The 17,678-nt window shown below is 47.4% G+C and overlaps 1 protein-coding gene across 2 annotated transcripts; it reads right to left on the bottom strand.

The window, feature by feature from the left end:
- Positions 1 to 286: 286 nt before the first annotated feature.
- Positions 287 to 7,358, bottom strand: MYCN (MYCN proto-oncogene, bHLH transcription factor). Of its 2 annotated transcripts, none has more exons than XM_035109819.2 (3): positions 6,770 to 7,358; positions 4,210 to 5,129; positions 287 to 1,808 (listed from the first exon to the last, which is right to left on the bottom strand). In XM_035109819.2, the coding sequence occupies exons 2-3, from the start codon at positions 5,024 to 5,026 to the stop codon at positions 1,210 to 1,212; spliced, it is 1,416 nt and encodes a 471-aa protein (XP_034965710.1). In that variant the 5' UTR covers positions 5,027 to 5,129; positions 6,770 to 7,358; the 3' UTR covers positions 287 to 1,209. The 2 variants fall into 2 exon arrangements, with proteins under 2 accessions (XP_034965710.1, XP_034965712.1); XM_035109821.2 differs by lacking the exon at positions 6,770 to 7,358 and adding an exon at positions 5,353 to 6,044.
- Between the last annotated feature and the right edge of the window lie 10,320 nt (positions 7,359 to 17,678).

Here is a 17,678-nt window from a genome sequence, read left to right as displayed (position 1 = left end):
TTTTTTTATTTTGTTTCCCAAACTTGAGTCTCCATCTGTTTTTGGACTACAGCTCCCATCATCCCTAGCTAACAAAGTCAGGGATGATGGGAATTGTAGTCCAAAAACCGATGGGAGACTCAAGTTTGGGAAGCACTGAATTCTAACTGAAGTTTGCTCAGCAAGCAATTTATTACAGGGCAATACTAAGTTGTATTACATGTTTTGCAGGCACATTATTTTCTATCAATGAAACAGATGGAAATAATGTAGAGAAATGTCTGTAAAAAGCAGCAAGTATAACACATCATTTAACTGCTATTTATTTTCATAAACATGAGGTATTTCAAAGTGCTATAAAGATGCAGCACTAAATGTACATCGTTGGAAGAAATTAAACACAGAACTTTGCAATTACCCAGTTCTATGCAACAAACATTAACAAATACATTAACTGGAAGAAACAGGCTAGGAAAAAAGGCATATATAGTAAATTTTCTTTACAAAAGTTTTCTTAGTTCAAAAAAGTGATAAAGTAATATCTACTCAAAACTTTCCACAACCATTTTCATACGAAAATATAAGTATCAAATTTTAGTTATGTATCAGCGTCATACTAAAGTATACAGGCAGTGTAAGAATTAGTACAGTACATAACAGAGATTAACAATATATTTGCATACAAAAACATGCTCCTCAAACATTGAGGTATTACAGTACTTAGGTATGAACTTCCAGTCTAATATTGGTAGCAAAAAGTCACCTCTCATAACCCAAGACATGTACAAAAGGCAAGTGTGGGTGTGTATTTTATTTACAGAGGTGTGGCTTGTTCCCCACTCTCTCCCCGCCTCCCCCCCCCCCCGCCCCAGGGTACAAAATGGTTTTGCCCCATAACACCTGGTAGAACAGAAGCACCATTTAAAAAGGAATGAATATTTCCAAACTCAACTGGATGTCATAAGCAGATCCAAAGGCTCACAACGTTTATAAAGAACGTATACAGTTCTAAGAGGAAATACAAAAGGCATCCCCCATCACGGTTTGGCAGTCTCTTCCAATTCGGAGACTGGATTGAAAGTAAAACCAACATTCTTAACGTCAAAAAACATAACTCTCTTTAAGGAATCAAAAATGTGCAAAGTGGCAGTGGCTGTCCAGATCAGACAAAAAACAAAAAAACCAACGCTGTTACTTTTTTTTTAATATCTCTTTTTTGTTTTTTTGTTCTTAGCAAGTCTGCATGTGCTCCAATTTTTTCATCAGCTGCTGTTGTCTGACTTGCAGTTTTTCCTTTTCTAGCAACAGCTTGTGCTCCTCGGCGTGCAGCGAATGAACGTACTCGGTGGCTTTTTTCAAGATGACGACTTTTGCCGCTTTCTCGTTTTTCGCCAGTTCCGGCACATGGTCCCTTAGCGTGAGGAAACTCGACCTCAGGTCGTTGCGCCGCTGGCGCTCCAAGATGTTGTGGTTACGCCGGCGCTCGCTGTCTTCCGAATCGGAGCTTCGAGGACTGGAGCTCTTGGCCTTATGTTGGGTCATGGCTTTGACGGGACGGGGAAGCTCAGTTTTTAGCTTTTTCTGGGGCGGCACCTCCTCGCTTTCGATGTAAGGCGAAGGCGCGGCGTAATTATGCTGCTGGTGAATAGGAGCACAGCGCTTTAGGATGACTTCGTTTGGCTGAGTTCTCACGGAGGCAAAAGAGGTGGTGTTTTTGGGGCGCATCGCAATCGTGAGGGTGGTCACAGCCTTGTAGGATGAGGACCGCCTCTTTTCCACGGTGACCACGTCAATTTCCTCGTCCTCCTCCTCTTCTTCGTCATCTTCATCTTTTAACGCATCGGGGAGAGAGAGAAGAAATAGGGAGATGTTACCATCTCAGGAAAGCACACCAGAAGGCCCTCAAGCATTTAGCATTAATTAGCATATATGTGTGCTAAACGAAAGCAATTCCCAGGGCAAATGCCCACGTATAAATATTTAAGCAACGCAAAAGAGGCAGTGAAACAGCATTTAAAGGTAAAAGAGAAAGGACTTTGTATACACGCGCCTTGGAGGCTACAAGCTATTCTATATAGTTCTGCAGGTCTGGTAATCAAGATGTAGCTGTAGATTGGCATGAAGCACTGGATTTCGAGCTGTGCAGGAAAGCAAATAAATTTGCAACCCAAATAATCATAGGGGGATGAAAATAAACCTGGAAACGAAATACCCTAATTTGCATTTTAAGCTACCAGTCTGTGCTCTAAATTGCATGGACAATACAAGCAGGCACACAATGCACATTAAATGTGTATATATATATACACACACACACGTCTTGCTTGACTGAAAAGGTACTGGGAAACCAAACAATTGCTGGATTTGTTCTAACAGGGAATGCAGAGCTCTTCCAGTTGGTAGCCAAAGTTGTGGTTTACTGCCAGGAAGACAGCTGTTGGGAGGAAATGCTCCTTCACTCAAAGCTGTCAAGATGCAGACATGAAGGGAGCAGCGAGTGTTTTGAAACAGGAGGCTGTTCCTCAACTTTATGATTCTGGTCATAGGGATACTCTCATTTACATACGGGAAGCTGTGTTTATTACTCTCCCCTGTCTCCCACCAGGAGTGTAGGTGTTTCACTTAACTTACAGCTCAGCGTTTTGTATTTCCGCCCCGCTAAAACACCTGCTAAATTGCTGCACGATGAGGGAAAGCGTGAATTTTTGATGCCTCGTTTGCAAAATAAACAATCCACGCCCAGCACAAAAGAGCAAATCGCTCTTGTGTTTTCACAATATGCAGTTGCATGCAAAACTTATATACAGTATATATGGCAGCAGAAATGGAACCAGGTGCAAAACAAGAGTGATGTTTAGCATAAATGTGTTGTAGGCTTGCAGATTTATTTATTTTTTTAAAAAATGAATTTCTTTCATCCATCCATCACCAGCACCGCAAAGTTTGTGTGTAAAGTAGGAGGAACCCATACAACTGTCTGGAACAGAGTCCCCAAAGGAAACTTTTTGGCAAGTACCCTGCCACCTACTGGCTATGCTTTGTAATGTTTCTAACAGGGAAGCAATTAAACTCACCTACCAGTTTGTAAAGCCAGGGGGTTGCTCTAGATTATTATGTTATTAATATTTTTATTTTAAAAAAAATGCAAGCGGACTACATTCTGCAAGCATTTTCTCCAGATGAAACAAACACAGCCCTGTGAATCCTGTCTTTGCAGAGCTCCTGGCATAAAGATCAGCAGCATTAACCCTCCCAGAATTCCACAGGAGTCAAATGGCTTCTCTCCTTCCTGGTGTCTCCCACCTCCCACCTCGGCTTTAAACCTCTTTCCACCTTATTGCTTTGTAGTAGAAGGTTCACCTGGAGATCAGGCCACCTTGGGCGTACCTCAAGTTGGTGAAGATAACGCCAAGGTTGCAGGTTCAATCCAGCTGCATATTCCTGCATTGCAGGGAAGAACCACAAGGTTCCCCCCAACTCTAGAATTCTGTGAGTAACTTTCACTCAGTCTTACTATTACTGAGACATGACCTATATAGGAATAAAGATCTGCAACCTTAGGTTTGGTGTGTAAAGGGGAAAAAAAGGGGTAAGCCTTAGCTCTGATTTGGATGCAGGAAGGAACAAGGTTACAGCCTGAGAGACAAAAAACAAACAAAAACAAAACAAAACCCCAAACAACCAGAGGAGATCATTTCCTTGTCCTCTAGATCAGTGTTTCCCAACCTTGTGCCTCCAGCTGTTTTCGGACTACAATTCCCATCATTCCTGACCGCTGGTCTTGCTAGCTAGGGATGATGGGAGTTGTAGTCCCAAAACATCTGGAGGCACAAGGTTGGGAAACACTGCTCTAGATCCGTAGGTCAAGAGGCAGCTCTGTCCAAACGCACCAGCCTAATGGAGATGCACTGGGATCATTCAACAGCATTGGTGATCATCCACCCAGCTTCCTATCGATTCACAGAATCCTAACCCTGAGGACCATCTAATCCAACCCCCTGCAATGCAGCTGTCCCATCCGGGGATTGAACCTGCAACCTTAGGAGTTACCAGCACCCTGCTCTAACCAACTGAGCTATGCAGGCATAGCTGTTGCCACTCTGTCTGGTAGAGAGCAAGGCAGCTGTGCTACTGTGTTGGCTTGCTGCGAGGGGCAGGGAGAGAGAGCGTTGCAACTCGAACCGCCCCCCTCCCAATGGATGCATGCCGGGAAGCCATGTGGTTATTTACCGGAATCGCTGAGCGTGTCATCGCCAGAGCTGCTGCCGGTCCGGCTGTCACTGGCTGCGCTTGGGTGGCAGCCGCTGTGCTGAGCAGGAGCTGCCACCCCTGGAACCGCCTCGCTGCCAAGGTTCACCCGGATCCCAGCCGCTGCAGCAGGAGCTGCCGGCTCCCTCTTGGTCATCGGGAAGGGGAAAACCACGGCTGGATCCACGCACTCCGATACAGAGTTGTTGAGCTGCGCCTGGCTGCTGCTGCCATTGTTCCCAGAGCTGCTGGCGACGGCGGTGGTGGTTGCAGCAGCGGCGGCAGCAGAGAGGGCTGTAGACCCAGCTGCGGCAGGCGCGACAGCTGTTCCTCCTTTGCTCTGCGGCTTCTCGTTGGCCGCTGCCCTCTCCAGCTTCTCGCTGGCGGAAAAGCCGCTCCACATGCAGTCCTGGATAATGATGGCGTTCAGGTTGCTGTTCTCCCCCAGGCCGGTCTCGAAGGAGTCCCCTCCGTCGTCACCGCCGCCCCACAGGTCCGCTTCCGGGGGCAACAGCAGCAATTCCGAAGCCCAGTCCAGAGGGTCGCCGGTTCGGAACCCCCCTAGAGTCCCCGCCCCGCCCCAACTTGAAACGGGGGCTCCCCCGGGGGGGTTTTCTTGCAGACCTGCCGGGCTGGGGGACAAGGGAGGTGTTGGCAGTAGCTCAAACTTTTTCCAGATGTCCTCTCCCGGGGGAGCAGAGTCAGGACCGCACAAATAAAAATCATCTTCGTCCGGGTAGAAGCAAGGCTGCAGGGAGTCGAATTCGAGGTCTGGGTTTTTACTGACCATCCCTGGCATCTCTGCGTACTTTCCTTCCGAGAAGAAATCTTGTGTTTTGTTTTTCCCCACTTGGTGTGAAAGGAGGTGCCCCCCCCACCGCCTTTCTAGGCAGGATCACAGACTAAGCAGGAGAGAATTGGGAGAAAGACAAACAAAAACAAATTACTTTTTTATAATATATAAATAAATCAGAAACACACACCTATCCTGTGATACAATCCCACAGAAACAAAAGCTCTCCACCCACATTTCAAAGCGAGCATCGTGTAGTTAGCATTCAAAAAACAGCAGCAGCAGCAACAGAGCCACACACATTCAGCAACAGTTCCTGGGGTTTCTTCTACCTTCTGTAGGGAAACAGCAGGAAAATCTTAGCAGGGCTATATGAATGTACAAGGCTTGTCTTCAACTGCATGCTGTCTCTCAAGTCTGCTCCTTGGGGCGCACCCCCCTTCAATCCGGGGAGGAAATGTTCACAGATGCAGAGAGAAATTCATCCAGCACGGGGGGGGGGGGAAGAGAACCCACCCACCCTCTGGATATTCGAGCAAAGTAAGAGGAAGTTTCTGCCCTCTTTTGTCATCTGCAGGCTATGCAGAGAGAGGGAAAAGGAGAACGACGGATGTTGGGGGGGGGCGTGGAGGAGGAGAGGGAGGGAGGGGAGAGGCGCTCGGCGCTACTTTGCAAATTGCCATTCCGTTCACTCCCAAGCGCGCTTCCATAAACCCACACGCAGAGAGGGGAGTAGGAAGGCGAAATAGGAAGTCTCCCAAAGCAGCAGCAGTATTATGCAACAGAATGAAATTCATTCATACACACCAACACACACGCACCAGGAAAGCCTCTCAATATAGGCGACAGGAAGTTTTTTGCGCCACACTGATTGTGGGCAGGCAGGGTGGTTGGCAGGCAGATTTCAACACGGACAACACAGGTACCGAAGCGCACCTCTCCATCCTGCGCGCAAAAAGCAGGATCGCGCCAGCCCAGGCATGTAAAAGTCTGCAATAGGTTTCCACCAAAGAAAAAGAAAAAAAACCCGTCCATGTTGCATGGACGTCGCGGGCACCGGGTGTATTAAAGGAAAGCAGGGGAGGGAGGAGAGGAAAGCGGGGGAGGTTTTCTTTTTTTTGCTGAAATGAAGCCCGGGATCAATAGCAATAATAACTGCTCGGAACGGAAAAGCTTTCTTTCCCGACCGGAGCTCGCCAAAGCAACCCACACCGCGGATAAGAATCCATCCCAGCTGCTTCTCTCGCCTGCCCCGCCCCCCTGATCGCTCCCACTATTGTACACGAGAGATCGCCACTATTATTATTATTATTATTATTATTATTATTATTATTATTTCACCTCCACCCAAGGCTTGCTAAATTTCCTCGCGCGGAACGCAGCAAAGGCACAAAACGCGCGCAAGCTCCTCGCGCAGCCACATCAACAGTTTTAAGCGCGCGGTGGGAGGGCGGGGGGGGCGCGCGGAAATAAATAAAAATAAACCGCAGCATGGTTGGCTTGCAATGAATGAGGGAAACAACAAACAACAACAACAACACGCATAGACAACGCGCCAGCGATCAGGAGCCACTAGGTATCTATCCTTCCAAACAAAAAACACAAAAAAGCCACAACACACCCAACAGCACCCCACCTCTCCAAATTGAGGATGGGCTGCATCGGTTAAGACAGATTTTATTTCTCCCCCCCCCCCCAAAGTGGCTCTTTTTGCACACACCCGCGCGCGCGCACCCGGGCACTTCTTACCTGCTGGATGGCGGTGGCTGCTGCACGGAAAATGGGTGGGTGCGTTGGGGGGCGAGGGAGAGAGGACTGGGGGGGTGGGAGGCGCGCGAGTTAAGCCCGAGGATGTCCTTGCACTTTCCAGAGCACCAGCAAGCCCGGTCGACCCCCCCACCCTCCAGCCGTGTTTAAGCCTCCGCATCCACCCTTGCTTGCAGACAGATGACTGTCACTGAGTGGGCTTTGAAGCTCTTGTATGTTATTAACTACCAAAAAAAAAAAAAATCCTGACACACCCGGGGAGGGAGAGAGAGGGAGAGATCCAGCCTTAACCCCACCCCCCTGATTTCCATAAAAGCAGGGGAGGTGCTAGGCATTTGGCGCCAAAATCCCCTCTGCTGCTTCTTTTCTTCTCTTTGCAAAGCGGCGGCAGGAGAGGCGCTTGCAAAAGAAATGCAAAGCCGCCGACGCGCACTCCCGCTGGGTTTTGCTCCGCCGCCTGATCGTGGGTGGGTCGCGCACTTTGCAAAGGACAGGAGGCGTCTCTCTCTCTCTCCCCCCCCCGCACCACCAGTTGGCAATGCCAACCGATCTGGTGGAGCTAGGTGCAAGTTTACTCGGGTGCAAACCTCGCAGCGGGCAGCTCCTTATTGAGTAGATAAACGCCGTGCATGACAAGCACCCGCCTCCTTCCCGATGTCATTCTGCCCTCCCCCCGCCGCCGCCAATGTATTTTTTTTTTGCACAAGATTTTTATTTTATTTTGCAAAGCTTCCGTTCAGGCGAAAGATTTTGCAGCAGAAGGAAGCAGGGAGAGAGGGAGGTGGTGGTTGGGAAACACGATAATTGCCTAGGTTTTGTCTCAGGCTTTGTTGCAAGTATTCATTGACCTGGGATTGCGTAGGACGGGGGAAAGAGGGAAGCCGCAGCTTCTTCGTCCTTAAACGGACAAGTGCCTGCGGAAGAGGTTTACCCTGGGGCTGCTGAGGGTAAAACAAAGCACGCGCACACACACACACACACACACCCAAATTCCCCGAGCCTCTCCAGTTGTGTACATCCGTCTTTCGCCCCCCCTCCTTGGCTTCCAACATTGTATATAAATCCTGCACAACGGTTGCAGGACAGAGCAGCTTCGCTCTGCAAAAGGCGACCCCTCGCGGATGCAGAAAGAGAAGCAAGCATTCTGAACAATATCCCAGCGCAGGCAAACGTATTACACGTATGACCTCACCCAAGCTAGGTAAACATTGCGCGAGCAAGAGGTCCCGTTCTCCTTTTGTTGTTTAATTTTCGTTCATTTATTTAGATTATTTACAACCCGCTTTCCGAATGGAATTCGCCAAAAGGGCACGCGCGTCTGCACACGGAGACAAACAGTTAAAAGTGCAATAAAATCAAATGGCAAGATAAGAGAGGAAGAGGCAAATTGGAAGCACATGACATTAGAAACTACTGCTTCAAAAGAGAACACTCACCTAAGGTTACAATCCTGCAGACGCTTATTTGGGAGTTAAGCCCCACTGAAATAAGGAGTCTCCTTATTTGCCCTATATAGGGTTGCCATATAACCTCTTTTTTCTGGCATATGTCAAGGGTAGAGTCGTCATAGCGATCCATAGTAAAAAGCAGAAGTCAGCCAACGTCTCCTCTTTTTTGCTCTTCAAAATGTGGCAACCCTAATAGAATTCTGCGGTACCAAAAGAAAGAATGAAATCCTGTAGTGGAAAGTGAATTCGCTAACGGGTCGGGGGCAAGACACACAAAAAAGTATGCCACACATAGGTGCCAACTCTATGGGGCCCTGGTTCTTTTTGCACCCCCAATGACATTTTAGCTCCCCCCCCAATATATTTTCTGCAAGTTGGCTCCTCCCCTTGGGCAGCCACCTCCTGCCCCCCCCAGCCGATCACCACCCTCTTTCCCCAGCTTTCCTCCCAGCTTTTGGCACCATTTCTGAACACATCTGAGCTGGGGCAGCTGGGGAGAGGCAGGCCGGCCGGCCAGTAGGAGAGGCCAATGGCCAGGTTTGGGGTGGGGTAGCTGAGCAACCCGAAACTTATTGCATTTGGGCGAGGAGAAAGAGGCTAGTGGGTGGGGGAGAAGGGGAGGGGGGCAATATTTTCTTCCAGTTGGCGTCTATGCTGCCCAAATATCATCAGCTGCAGATTTTAGGTGCGTGGGAAGGAGTATGTGGCAAATTGTCTCCCTTAGGTATTCTGAGCCCAGACAGTACGATGCTTCAATGGTAAAATCCAGGCAACTCGAATTCAGCCCCAAAACAAATTGGCAACGAGGGGAGCTCAAGAAAAATAAGTGCTACATGCTCCCTAGATGTAATGCTGAAATTGTTGCATGTTGAGCAGGTTGCAGGTTCCAAACAGCCTCCAAGGGCAGCCCCTCGTGTAATGCTTTACAGTAGTCCAGCTGGAAGATTTATTGGGCACACACTGGTCTTAATACCTCAGAAAAGGCATAGCTGCCTAATGAACAGAAGTTGGCCGCCCCGGATGAGGCTTAGGTCCAGAAACTTCTGTTTGCTGGATCTTTGAACTTTCAGCTCTAGTTGAAAACATCCCTCTTTTTTTGTTTTGCTGAAGCCATGCAGAAAATCTGGCATTGGTGGTGTGAGACTTGACAGGTGCTCCCGTCTGTTGTATGGCTTTTGTGTTGCGTCGCACAAATGGTAAGAACATGATGTGGGTAGGCTGATGGCTTCATTAACTTCTGTACATTTGCCTGTTCCCCAGTTTTTTCAAGCGAGTGAGTCAGACCGAATGCTTGCGGTAATCAAATTTGGCTCTCATACTTCTTTATCCTCGGTTTCTGCCTTGCTTGGTACCGTAACCCCCCCCCCCCCAAATCACATCAATGCTACGACCTCGAATGTACATGGGAGTTTGTTTCACTGACAGCCACCTGCAGCTTTGGATGTGTTTCTTTTACTTACACACCCAAGTTTTCTTTGTGGATCAGAAGGGAAATTTTCAGTCTCCCGGTCGCATGCTGAATTGATTTCTGTTCCTGCCTCCTCCCCTTTGTTGAACACACAACCTCCCCTTAATGATGGGTTCTCTAGGTACAATAGTCAAAACCATTATGTAATTGGAGTAACTCACTCCATGCGTCCTGGCTTCCCAGCACAGCACAGAAATGGCCCGTCGAAACCATCTGCGTCCTGATTACAAAGGACTTGAGTTTGAACGCTCGCCGGCTTCAGCAAAGCGATTCGGGAGAAGGGCTTCTGCGGAGTTTGGGCTTCAGGTATTACAATTTGCTCTCGAAGTGCCTGTCATCTGATGCATATTGAGAGTGCAAAAGTAGTAGTAGTAATAATATTAATATTAATAATAATTCCCTTTCATCTGCAAAAAAAGTTATTTCCTGTTATCACAATGGGTGGTACGTATGCAGGCAAGGAGAAGTTGCACATTGTGACGACTTCGAGAAGTTGTCGTATCCGTCTTGAGTGTTCGGAAAACCAAGCCACCCAACATCAGGAACAGAAGAGAAGTCCTAATACATTTCCTGGAGGTATTTAAGCAGACGATGTAAGTGTCAAGGAGGCTGTTCTAAACTCAGCATAGTATTCTCTCCCATAGGAGTGAATAACATCCGTTCACATGGGATCAGCGTTCGAAACTGACCCCATTGTTCTAGGCGCGCTTTGCGATGGAGAATTTCATTAACGTGAGTAGTTTCTGAGCTCTGGGCGCCTAAGGTTTCAGATTGAAACGTCCATTGCTGCAATGAAAGGAGGACCTTTTTCTGCCTCCCCACTTCCAGCCACTCTCTGAGGACTGGAGAAGAGACCCTCATAAGAATATTAGGGGCGGGTGGGCAGGGGAAGCATGGCTTTGTTATTTCCAGTCTTCAGATGAGGACTAGGCGATGTGAAAAATGAACATAAGATTTTAGCTGCAGTCCATTCATTTTCAGCTTTGTATTCGTGTTATAAAAACAAACAAACACATATTCCGTTGCGGCGCCCATAACCGAGGTTTAAGGTGCCATTTAGCTCCTAGCGTTCGTATCTCAGTTTCTAACACTGCACGGGATGCCATTGCAATGAGGCCTAATGTTGCTTTATTCCCCCCCTGGCCATTAAGCATCAACCTTCTTCACGTCTATCTTATCTTACTCCTTCACCTGCGTAGTCCCACCTTGGTTCCAAGTGACACAACATCCTGAGCTAAGCTTTGCCTAAACTGGGAGTTGGGTTCAGAGAGCCACCTCTGAACCGTCACCATCCCAAACTTCATGCCAATCAACAGGAGAGGAGGATGTTCCTAGGCATGTGCAGAATACACATATTTTCTGCTGCTCCAGAGGGTAGGACCTGAACCAATGGATTCAAATTTCAAGAAAGGAGATTCTGACTAAACATTTGGAAGAACTTTGTGTCGGTGAGAACTGTTCAACAATGGAGCGGTCTCCTTCTGGGGTGGGGTGGGGTGGACTCTCGTTGGTTGAAGGTTTCTTTAACAGAAGTTGGACGGTCGTCTGTCAGGGATTTTTTAAGCCGTGTTTCATTTATTCCAGGGGCTGGACTAGACTGCTTTTGGGGGGTCTCTTCCAACTCAAGAATTCTATGCAGAATTTTGTGGGGTGCTCTCCCCGGGAAGGTTCATCTGGCGCCAGTGGCGGAGCAAGGTGGAGGCGGCCTGCCCTGGGTGTCATCCCTGAGGAGGGGATGACATTCGGTGTGCCACCTGCCTGCGACTCCCGAGCTGTCGGGGAGAGCTGTGCAGCTTTGCCGGCGGCATTCCCCCTTCCCCCTTTGTTTTGACAGCTTGGGGAGTCGCAGGCGGGCGGCACGCTGAATGTCCACCATCGACAGCTCACTCCGCCCCTGTGGGCGGCTTGCTCCGCCCCCGGCTGCACGGCGTGCGCACCACTCCATGCACCCAAGTGGCTATCCTGCGCCTGGGAGGGCACCCTCTGCGCCCCCACTCCCCTCGGGAGCACGCCTACCCTGGGCAGTGCAAGTATATGCTCCGCAGCTGTCTGGCGCCTTCATTATGTTGGTTTGTTCTTATTTTTATTACGTATTTTGCATTTTTAATATTGTAATTTTATGTTGTCAAATGCCTTGAGATCTACAGGTGTAGGGCAGTACAACAACAATAACAACAACAACAGGCTTTATAGAGACAAGTAGAGTCTGCAACAAAATGTTGCAGTGTGGCCATTCCAGTCTCCATTCCAGTCTCTTCTCACCTCACCCCAGGTTTCAACCCCCCCACCTTCAAACGTTGGCATGCTGTAGCCACTGAGGACCAAACACACACCTACCTAAAAAAACAACAACCTACAATCCAGTACTGCTCTGGTATTGAGAGTGGTGTGTTAAGAAACAACACATCAGGATTGTGTTTTTTTCTCAAATGAACCCTTCCTTTTTAAATGTCCAGATTGGATATGCATGGGTTAAACCAGTGGTGCAGACTAACCCTGAGCAAGTCACCATGGTCTCTCATTGGTAGCAGATGACATGTGCAGAGCAGTGTAATTCCCCCACACTTCATTGAGATGATCCCATTCTTTCAAATGAAGGGGTGAGGAAGTAAATTTCTCCAGCAGCTGTCCCTAGAATTGGCCTTATTTCACAAAAAAGAATATTCTCGAAGCATTTTCCCGAAAATAAAATGCACATTTCTTTACAAGAGAAAAGGTACTCCCCCAAGAAAACACGCTACGTATATTGCCTAATGCCATAATATTAATACCCAATTCAGATTTCATTTCTAAGTCTTCTTAATTGCAAAGTGAACCATAGGTATTGACACCTTTTTTCTTTTTTAAAACTACAAATTAAATTGTATTCAGAAATTTGTTCCTCCCCTGATCACTTTACGAGTCTTTATGATTTATTTGTAAAACCTATAAAAAAAGCTGTGTCTAATATTTCTCCTCAAAGTAGCCAAGGACTGCTTGAAAGCGTAATCCCAAAGCGTAGATGGAAAAAGGCTTAAAAGGAAGGCTTAAAAGCAAAAAATCAGCTTTAAGCCAATAATATGTTTTAGGAAATATTTTTCATAGTAGCGCTCAAGATTCTGGGTTTGCATTCCTGATGGGACGGGGAGATGTTTGCAGCAGTCTTTAATCCCTTGTGAATGCCAGCAAATAAATAATGTCAGAATGTGTAAAACTGGGCGAGAATCAGAATTATTTTTCTGCTCTTCAGCTTTAATCTGACTTGGGGCTAATGAATAGAGTACGTTGTTGTTGTTGTTGTTGTTGTTGTTGTTGTTGTTGTTGTTGTTGTTGTTGTTATTGTACTCCGCCAATCTGACTGGGTTGCCCCAGCCACGCTAGGCAGCTTAGACCTGCAATTTTACTTCCTGCTCCCTATACTTCTGAACCTAAGAGCATGAGAAGCATGTGTAGGCATGCGGGTGGCGCTGTGGTCTAAACGACTGAGATTCTTGGGTTCGCTGACAAGAAGTCGGCGGTTCGAATCCCTGCGATGGAGTGAGCTCCCGTTGCTGTGTCCCAGCTCCTGCCAACCTAGCAGTTCAAAAGCATACCAGCGCAAGTAGATAAATAGGTACCATGGCGGCAGGAAGGTAAACGGTGTTTCCGTGCGCTCTGGTTTCTGTCACAGTATCCCATTGCACCAGAAGCGGTTTAGTCATGCTGGCCACATGACCCGGAAAGCTGTCCGTGGAAAAACACCGGCTCCCTCGGCCTGAAAACGAGATGAGCACCGCAACCCCATAGTCGCCTTTGGCTGGACTTAACAGTCCAGGGGTCATTTGCCTTTTCCTACCTTACCCCACCAATCTGGCTGGGTTGCCCCAGCCACTCTAGGCAGCTTAGACCTGCAATTTTAACTTCCCACTCCCTATACTTTTGAACGTAAGAGCATGAGAAGAGCCCTGCTGGATCCGGCCAAAAGTGCACCTAGCACAGTGGCCAACCAGATGGCTATGGGAAGCCCAAATCCAGACCTGAGTTGCAATGGCATTCTACCCACTTGTGATTCCCAGCAAGTGGCATTAAAGATAGTGCACAGCTAATGGCTAGTAGGCACCGATGGTCATGTCCTCCATGAATGTGTCTAATCCTCTTCAAAATCCATCCAAATTGGTGACCACCATTGATTCTAGGAGGGTTGAATTCCCACGCCCCCCAACAACTGGTATTAAGAGGCATAGTGCTTCTAAAACTGGGTCTAGTCTTCCTTACCAGTAGCCACCCTTGATAATCTTTATAAATTTGTTCCATCTCCTTTCAGTTTTCCAAGCTGGTGACCCTTGTTTCATAGTTCGGCTATGTTCCTCCCCATTCCTACTTCCCCATCAGTTATGTACTGAGCTTGGATCGTAGAACAATAGGCAGGTAGGATCCTAGAAGGCAGAAACCTGATTGGTCTGTAGGAGCCGCCCAATCCTGCTCCAGGAGGAAGTGAATCAGCAACCTGATTGGTCTGCAGGAGCAGTCCAATCAGGCTCCAGGAGGGGAGTTGAATCAACCAGTCACGCAGGACCCATTGTGTTAATAATGTATATATAGCCAGAGGTTTTGGGGGGAAAGCACTCATCTCACTCACTGTTTACCATGAGCTGAAATAAAGAACATGAAATCAACACTCAACTCCGAGTATATTTCACCATCCATGTCTTTTTCTTCCCTCCTCTTTCTCTCGTTTCCCTCTCGCCACCCATGCCTACTTCCCTCTTTCCGGCAGTCATGCTTCTTTTCAAACTTCTCCCACATCACTGTGCAATATAAAAACGCAAAAATGCATAATAAAAACAAAAACAAGAACAACCCAATAATTGATCCCTTTCCTCCCTCCCCAATACAATTTAAAAGCACATTTAAAAGGGTAAATACATAAAAAGCAATAGCAGTAGAAATAATAAAACACAATGATGCAATTTTATTTATTTATTATTTCATTTGCTACATTTACACCTCCCTTTTCTTCCAAGCATCTCATGGTGGTCTGCGTGGTTTTCTTCCTCCTCATTTTATCCTCCAACAACTTGGTGAGCTAAGTAAGTCTCAGAGGCAGTCGGTGACTTGCCCAAGGTGAGTTTCATGGCTGAGCAGGGATTTGAACCCTGGTCTCCCAGGTCGTAGTCCAACACTCTAACCACTACACCACTTGCCTCCTTCTCTATTTTTTTCCAGCCATAGTAAGGAGGTGTGGGAAGACAGGCTGATATCTTCCACAGCACAGGGCTGGGTTTCCCCGAGTGGGGAATGCAGTTTTGTGCTATGACAGACATATATATAAGCCTGTCTTCATTAGCTGCCAGCCCCCATCTCAAATATCTCCAAATGGCATCAATAGAGGGGGGGTATCCCCATTGAGAGTGGGCTTCAAGCGTGAATCCTTTAGCTTTTGCTTTCGGAATCTGCTTTATGTTTGAGGGGGAAGGCTTCCATTTCCTGCATCTGATACTCATTTTCAAACATAAGCCGAAAGGAGGATTAACCCTGAAAGCATTTGCAGCTCTGGACATTTAGGATGGAAGCCCCCAATGGATGCTACAGAGCATGCGCTGTAGACTTGAGAGCCCTGCGTTCGGCTACCGCTTTCAGCTATTAAAACCTCGGGCTTGGTAGTCACGAGGTCCACAGGCTGCTGAGGAGGTAGAATAGACCGTGGCACTTTAGGCCGCAGGTGGCAGGCGCCATTTTAAAATGCTATTGTACATTCGAAACCAGGGACTGAAGCAGCCGCCTTGGGCAGCAGAATCCCGCAAGGTGGTGCTCCTGTAGACGCCCCACCCAAGCCTGCCATCGCTGCCAGGGTTACGTAACTTCTATCAAGATCTCGTCGAAATCTTGCGTACCCCTGGTAAGCGAGGCTTTGGCGGTGGGCGGCACCTTCCTATTTTGCCCCACGCAGTGAAACAGGACAACAAGGTGTCACCTGTTCAAAACTCCCCACAAATAGCACCACCAAGTAGTAAAGGGAATTTACGCCACATCTATATACATCTTGGGGTGGTGTGTTTTTAACGTGAGGAGACATTTCAAAGTGGCGTGCCCCACTTGCAGCTTGAAGTGGCACCTCCTACTCAACTAGGGTTGCCATATTTTAAAAAGTAAAAGCCAGGGCACCCTGAAAGTTGTTGAGCATTTTTATTGAAGACCCCAATAGCGTTGAGGTTTTTCGTTGTTTGTTTTTGTCAAGCTTTTTTTTTAGGGAAAACACAAAAGTCCTTGAGCTTCTTTTAGTAAATTCTACAAGAATTTTTTAGTTTTGGGAGCATTTCTTAAACATTTTTGGCACGGTTCTGCCCCCGTTGCCGGTTTTCCAGGGCATTTGTCTGAATTCCAAAAAATTATCCAAGACACCATTTTGGGAGCCCTGTACAGTGGTACCTCGAGTTACAAACGCCTCAGATTACAAACGCTTCAGGTTACAAACTCCGCTAACCTGGAAGAGTTACCTCGAGTTGAGAACTTTGCCCCACCGCTGAGAATGGAAATCGTGTGCCGGTGGCGCAGCGGCAACAAGAGGCCGCATTAGCGAAAGCACGCCTCAGGTTAAGAACCGATTCAGGTTAAGAACGGACCTCTGGAACGAATTAAGTTCGTAACTAGAGGTACCACTGTACTCCATCCCTCTGGGCTCTACTTCCTCGTCCACAGGCCTCGTTACTGGCGGAAACCCTTAGCTTCAGTTTGGGTCCGGTGCAGACCTCAAGGGTGGAATATAGATGACCATAGCAGAATGCTGTTCCTTTACTGCAAAGCAACCACAGCCAAGCTCCACGCATTAGGCATCCAAGTGGCTCTGATTTCTGGATATGTCTCTTTCTTAAAAGAAATTGGTCATTGACGGATCTCTATGAGAGTCTCGGGAGCTTTTAAGACTGCATCCCAAGCAGAAGCAAGTTCTGGGAGCAAGTTTCACAGAAATCAACAAGAGCCTTGCAAATGTGTTCAAACTTGAGGCACGAGCTGAGAGTTCTGTCAAAGGAGAGACTGGGAGAGACCGAGAAATAGATAGATACTTCGGAACAGTAGTGTAAACAGATGTTGATCCCTTGAAACTCATCTAGCTCCCCCCCCCCACCCTCTTTAGTCTGAATGAAGCTCTTGACTTGGCCTGGTTCCATTTGTAACCATGGGCCAGAACTTGAAAGTTATTCCCTCTGTTTGTTCTTGTTTTACATGTAGCAGATAGAGCTGCGCTGATAAGCTCTGGAACGTTCTTCAAAGGTTCGCAGTATAAAAAAAACAACCCCTGTGTTAACAGCAAAGGAAACAGCCTCACACTTATTGCAGCAATGAAAGTTCCTTGAGACCCTTTAAAACCCTTTATGGACTATTGATGCTTTTATTATCGCCAGCCCAGCTTCAGTAAATCAGAGTTAAAACATTTGTTTATTTCTGTGTCACATAAATAATTGGGCTATCTCTGGCGGTTACCATAGATGGGGGAGAGGGTGGATGTCTTATTGCCTCCTCTTTTACACAAACATGCAAGCACCCACAAGAAAACTCCATTGTTTTACAGCACAGCAAAGAAATTCACTCTCTTCTTTATATATTTCCCCCCCCCCAAAAACCTCTTTCAGAACTACTGCCATCTCTTTGGATCTCAAAATGCAGACCTATAAATGCTTGTAAAGTTGGTTCGATCCTAGAAGTCTTGTTTGGCTTTACCCACATATGCCAGAGTCAGTCCTGAGAGTAATCTCAAAAAGGCAAGTGGTCAGAGCAACTTTACACCAGGTCAAATTATTTGCCTAGCCCAGCAGCTCTCCAGGGTCTTAGAACTTTCATGCCTCCTACTCTGTGAGCCTTCAAAGTGCATCTGCCACTGAGTGCATCCCACTGAGCCATGGTTCCTTCTCAGAAGCAATGGGTTTTGCTCTCATGTTAGAATCCTATAAAAATCATTGCATTGTAGAGTTGGAAGGGATCATTTAGTCCTACCTCCTGCAATGCAGGAATATGCAGC

The sequence above is a fragment of the Zootoca vivipara genome, chromosome 3, assembly GCF_963506605.1.
Source record: "Zootoca vivipara chromosome 3, rZooViv1.1, whole genome shotgun sequence".
NCBI classification, from domain to species: domain Eukaryota; kingdom Metazoa; phylum Chordata; class Lepidosauria; order Squamata; family Lacertidae; genus Zootoca; species Zootoca vivipara.
This window is presented reverse-complemented; position numbering and strand designations above follow the sequence as displayed.

Coding starts and splice junctions, on each gene's coding strand:
- MYCN (XM_035109819.2), bottom strand. CDS start 5,026: ATGCCAGGGATGGTCAGTAAAAACCCAGACCTCGAATTCGACTCCCTG. Junction 1,809..4,209: donor TGACACGCTCAGCGATTCCG/GTAAATAACCAC, acceptor ATGCGTTAAAAG/ATGAAGATGACGAAGAAGAG.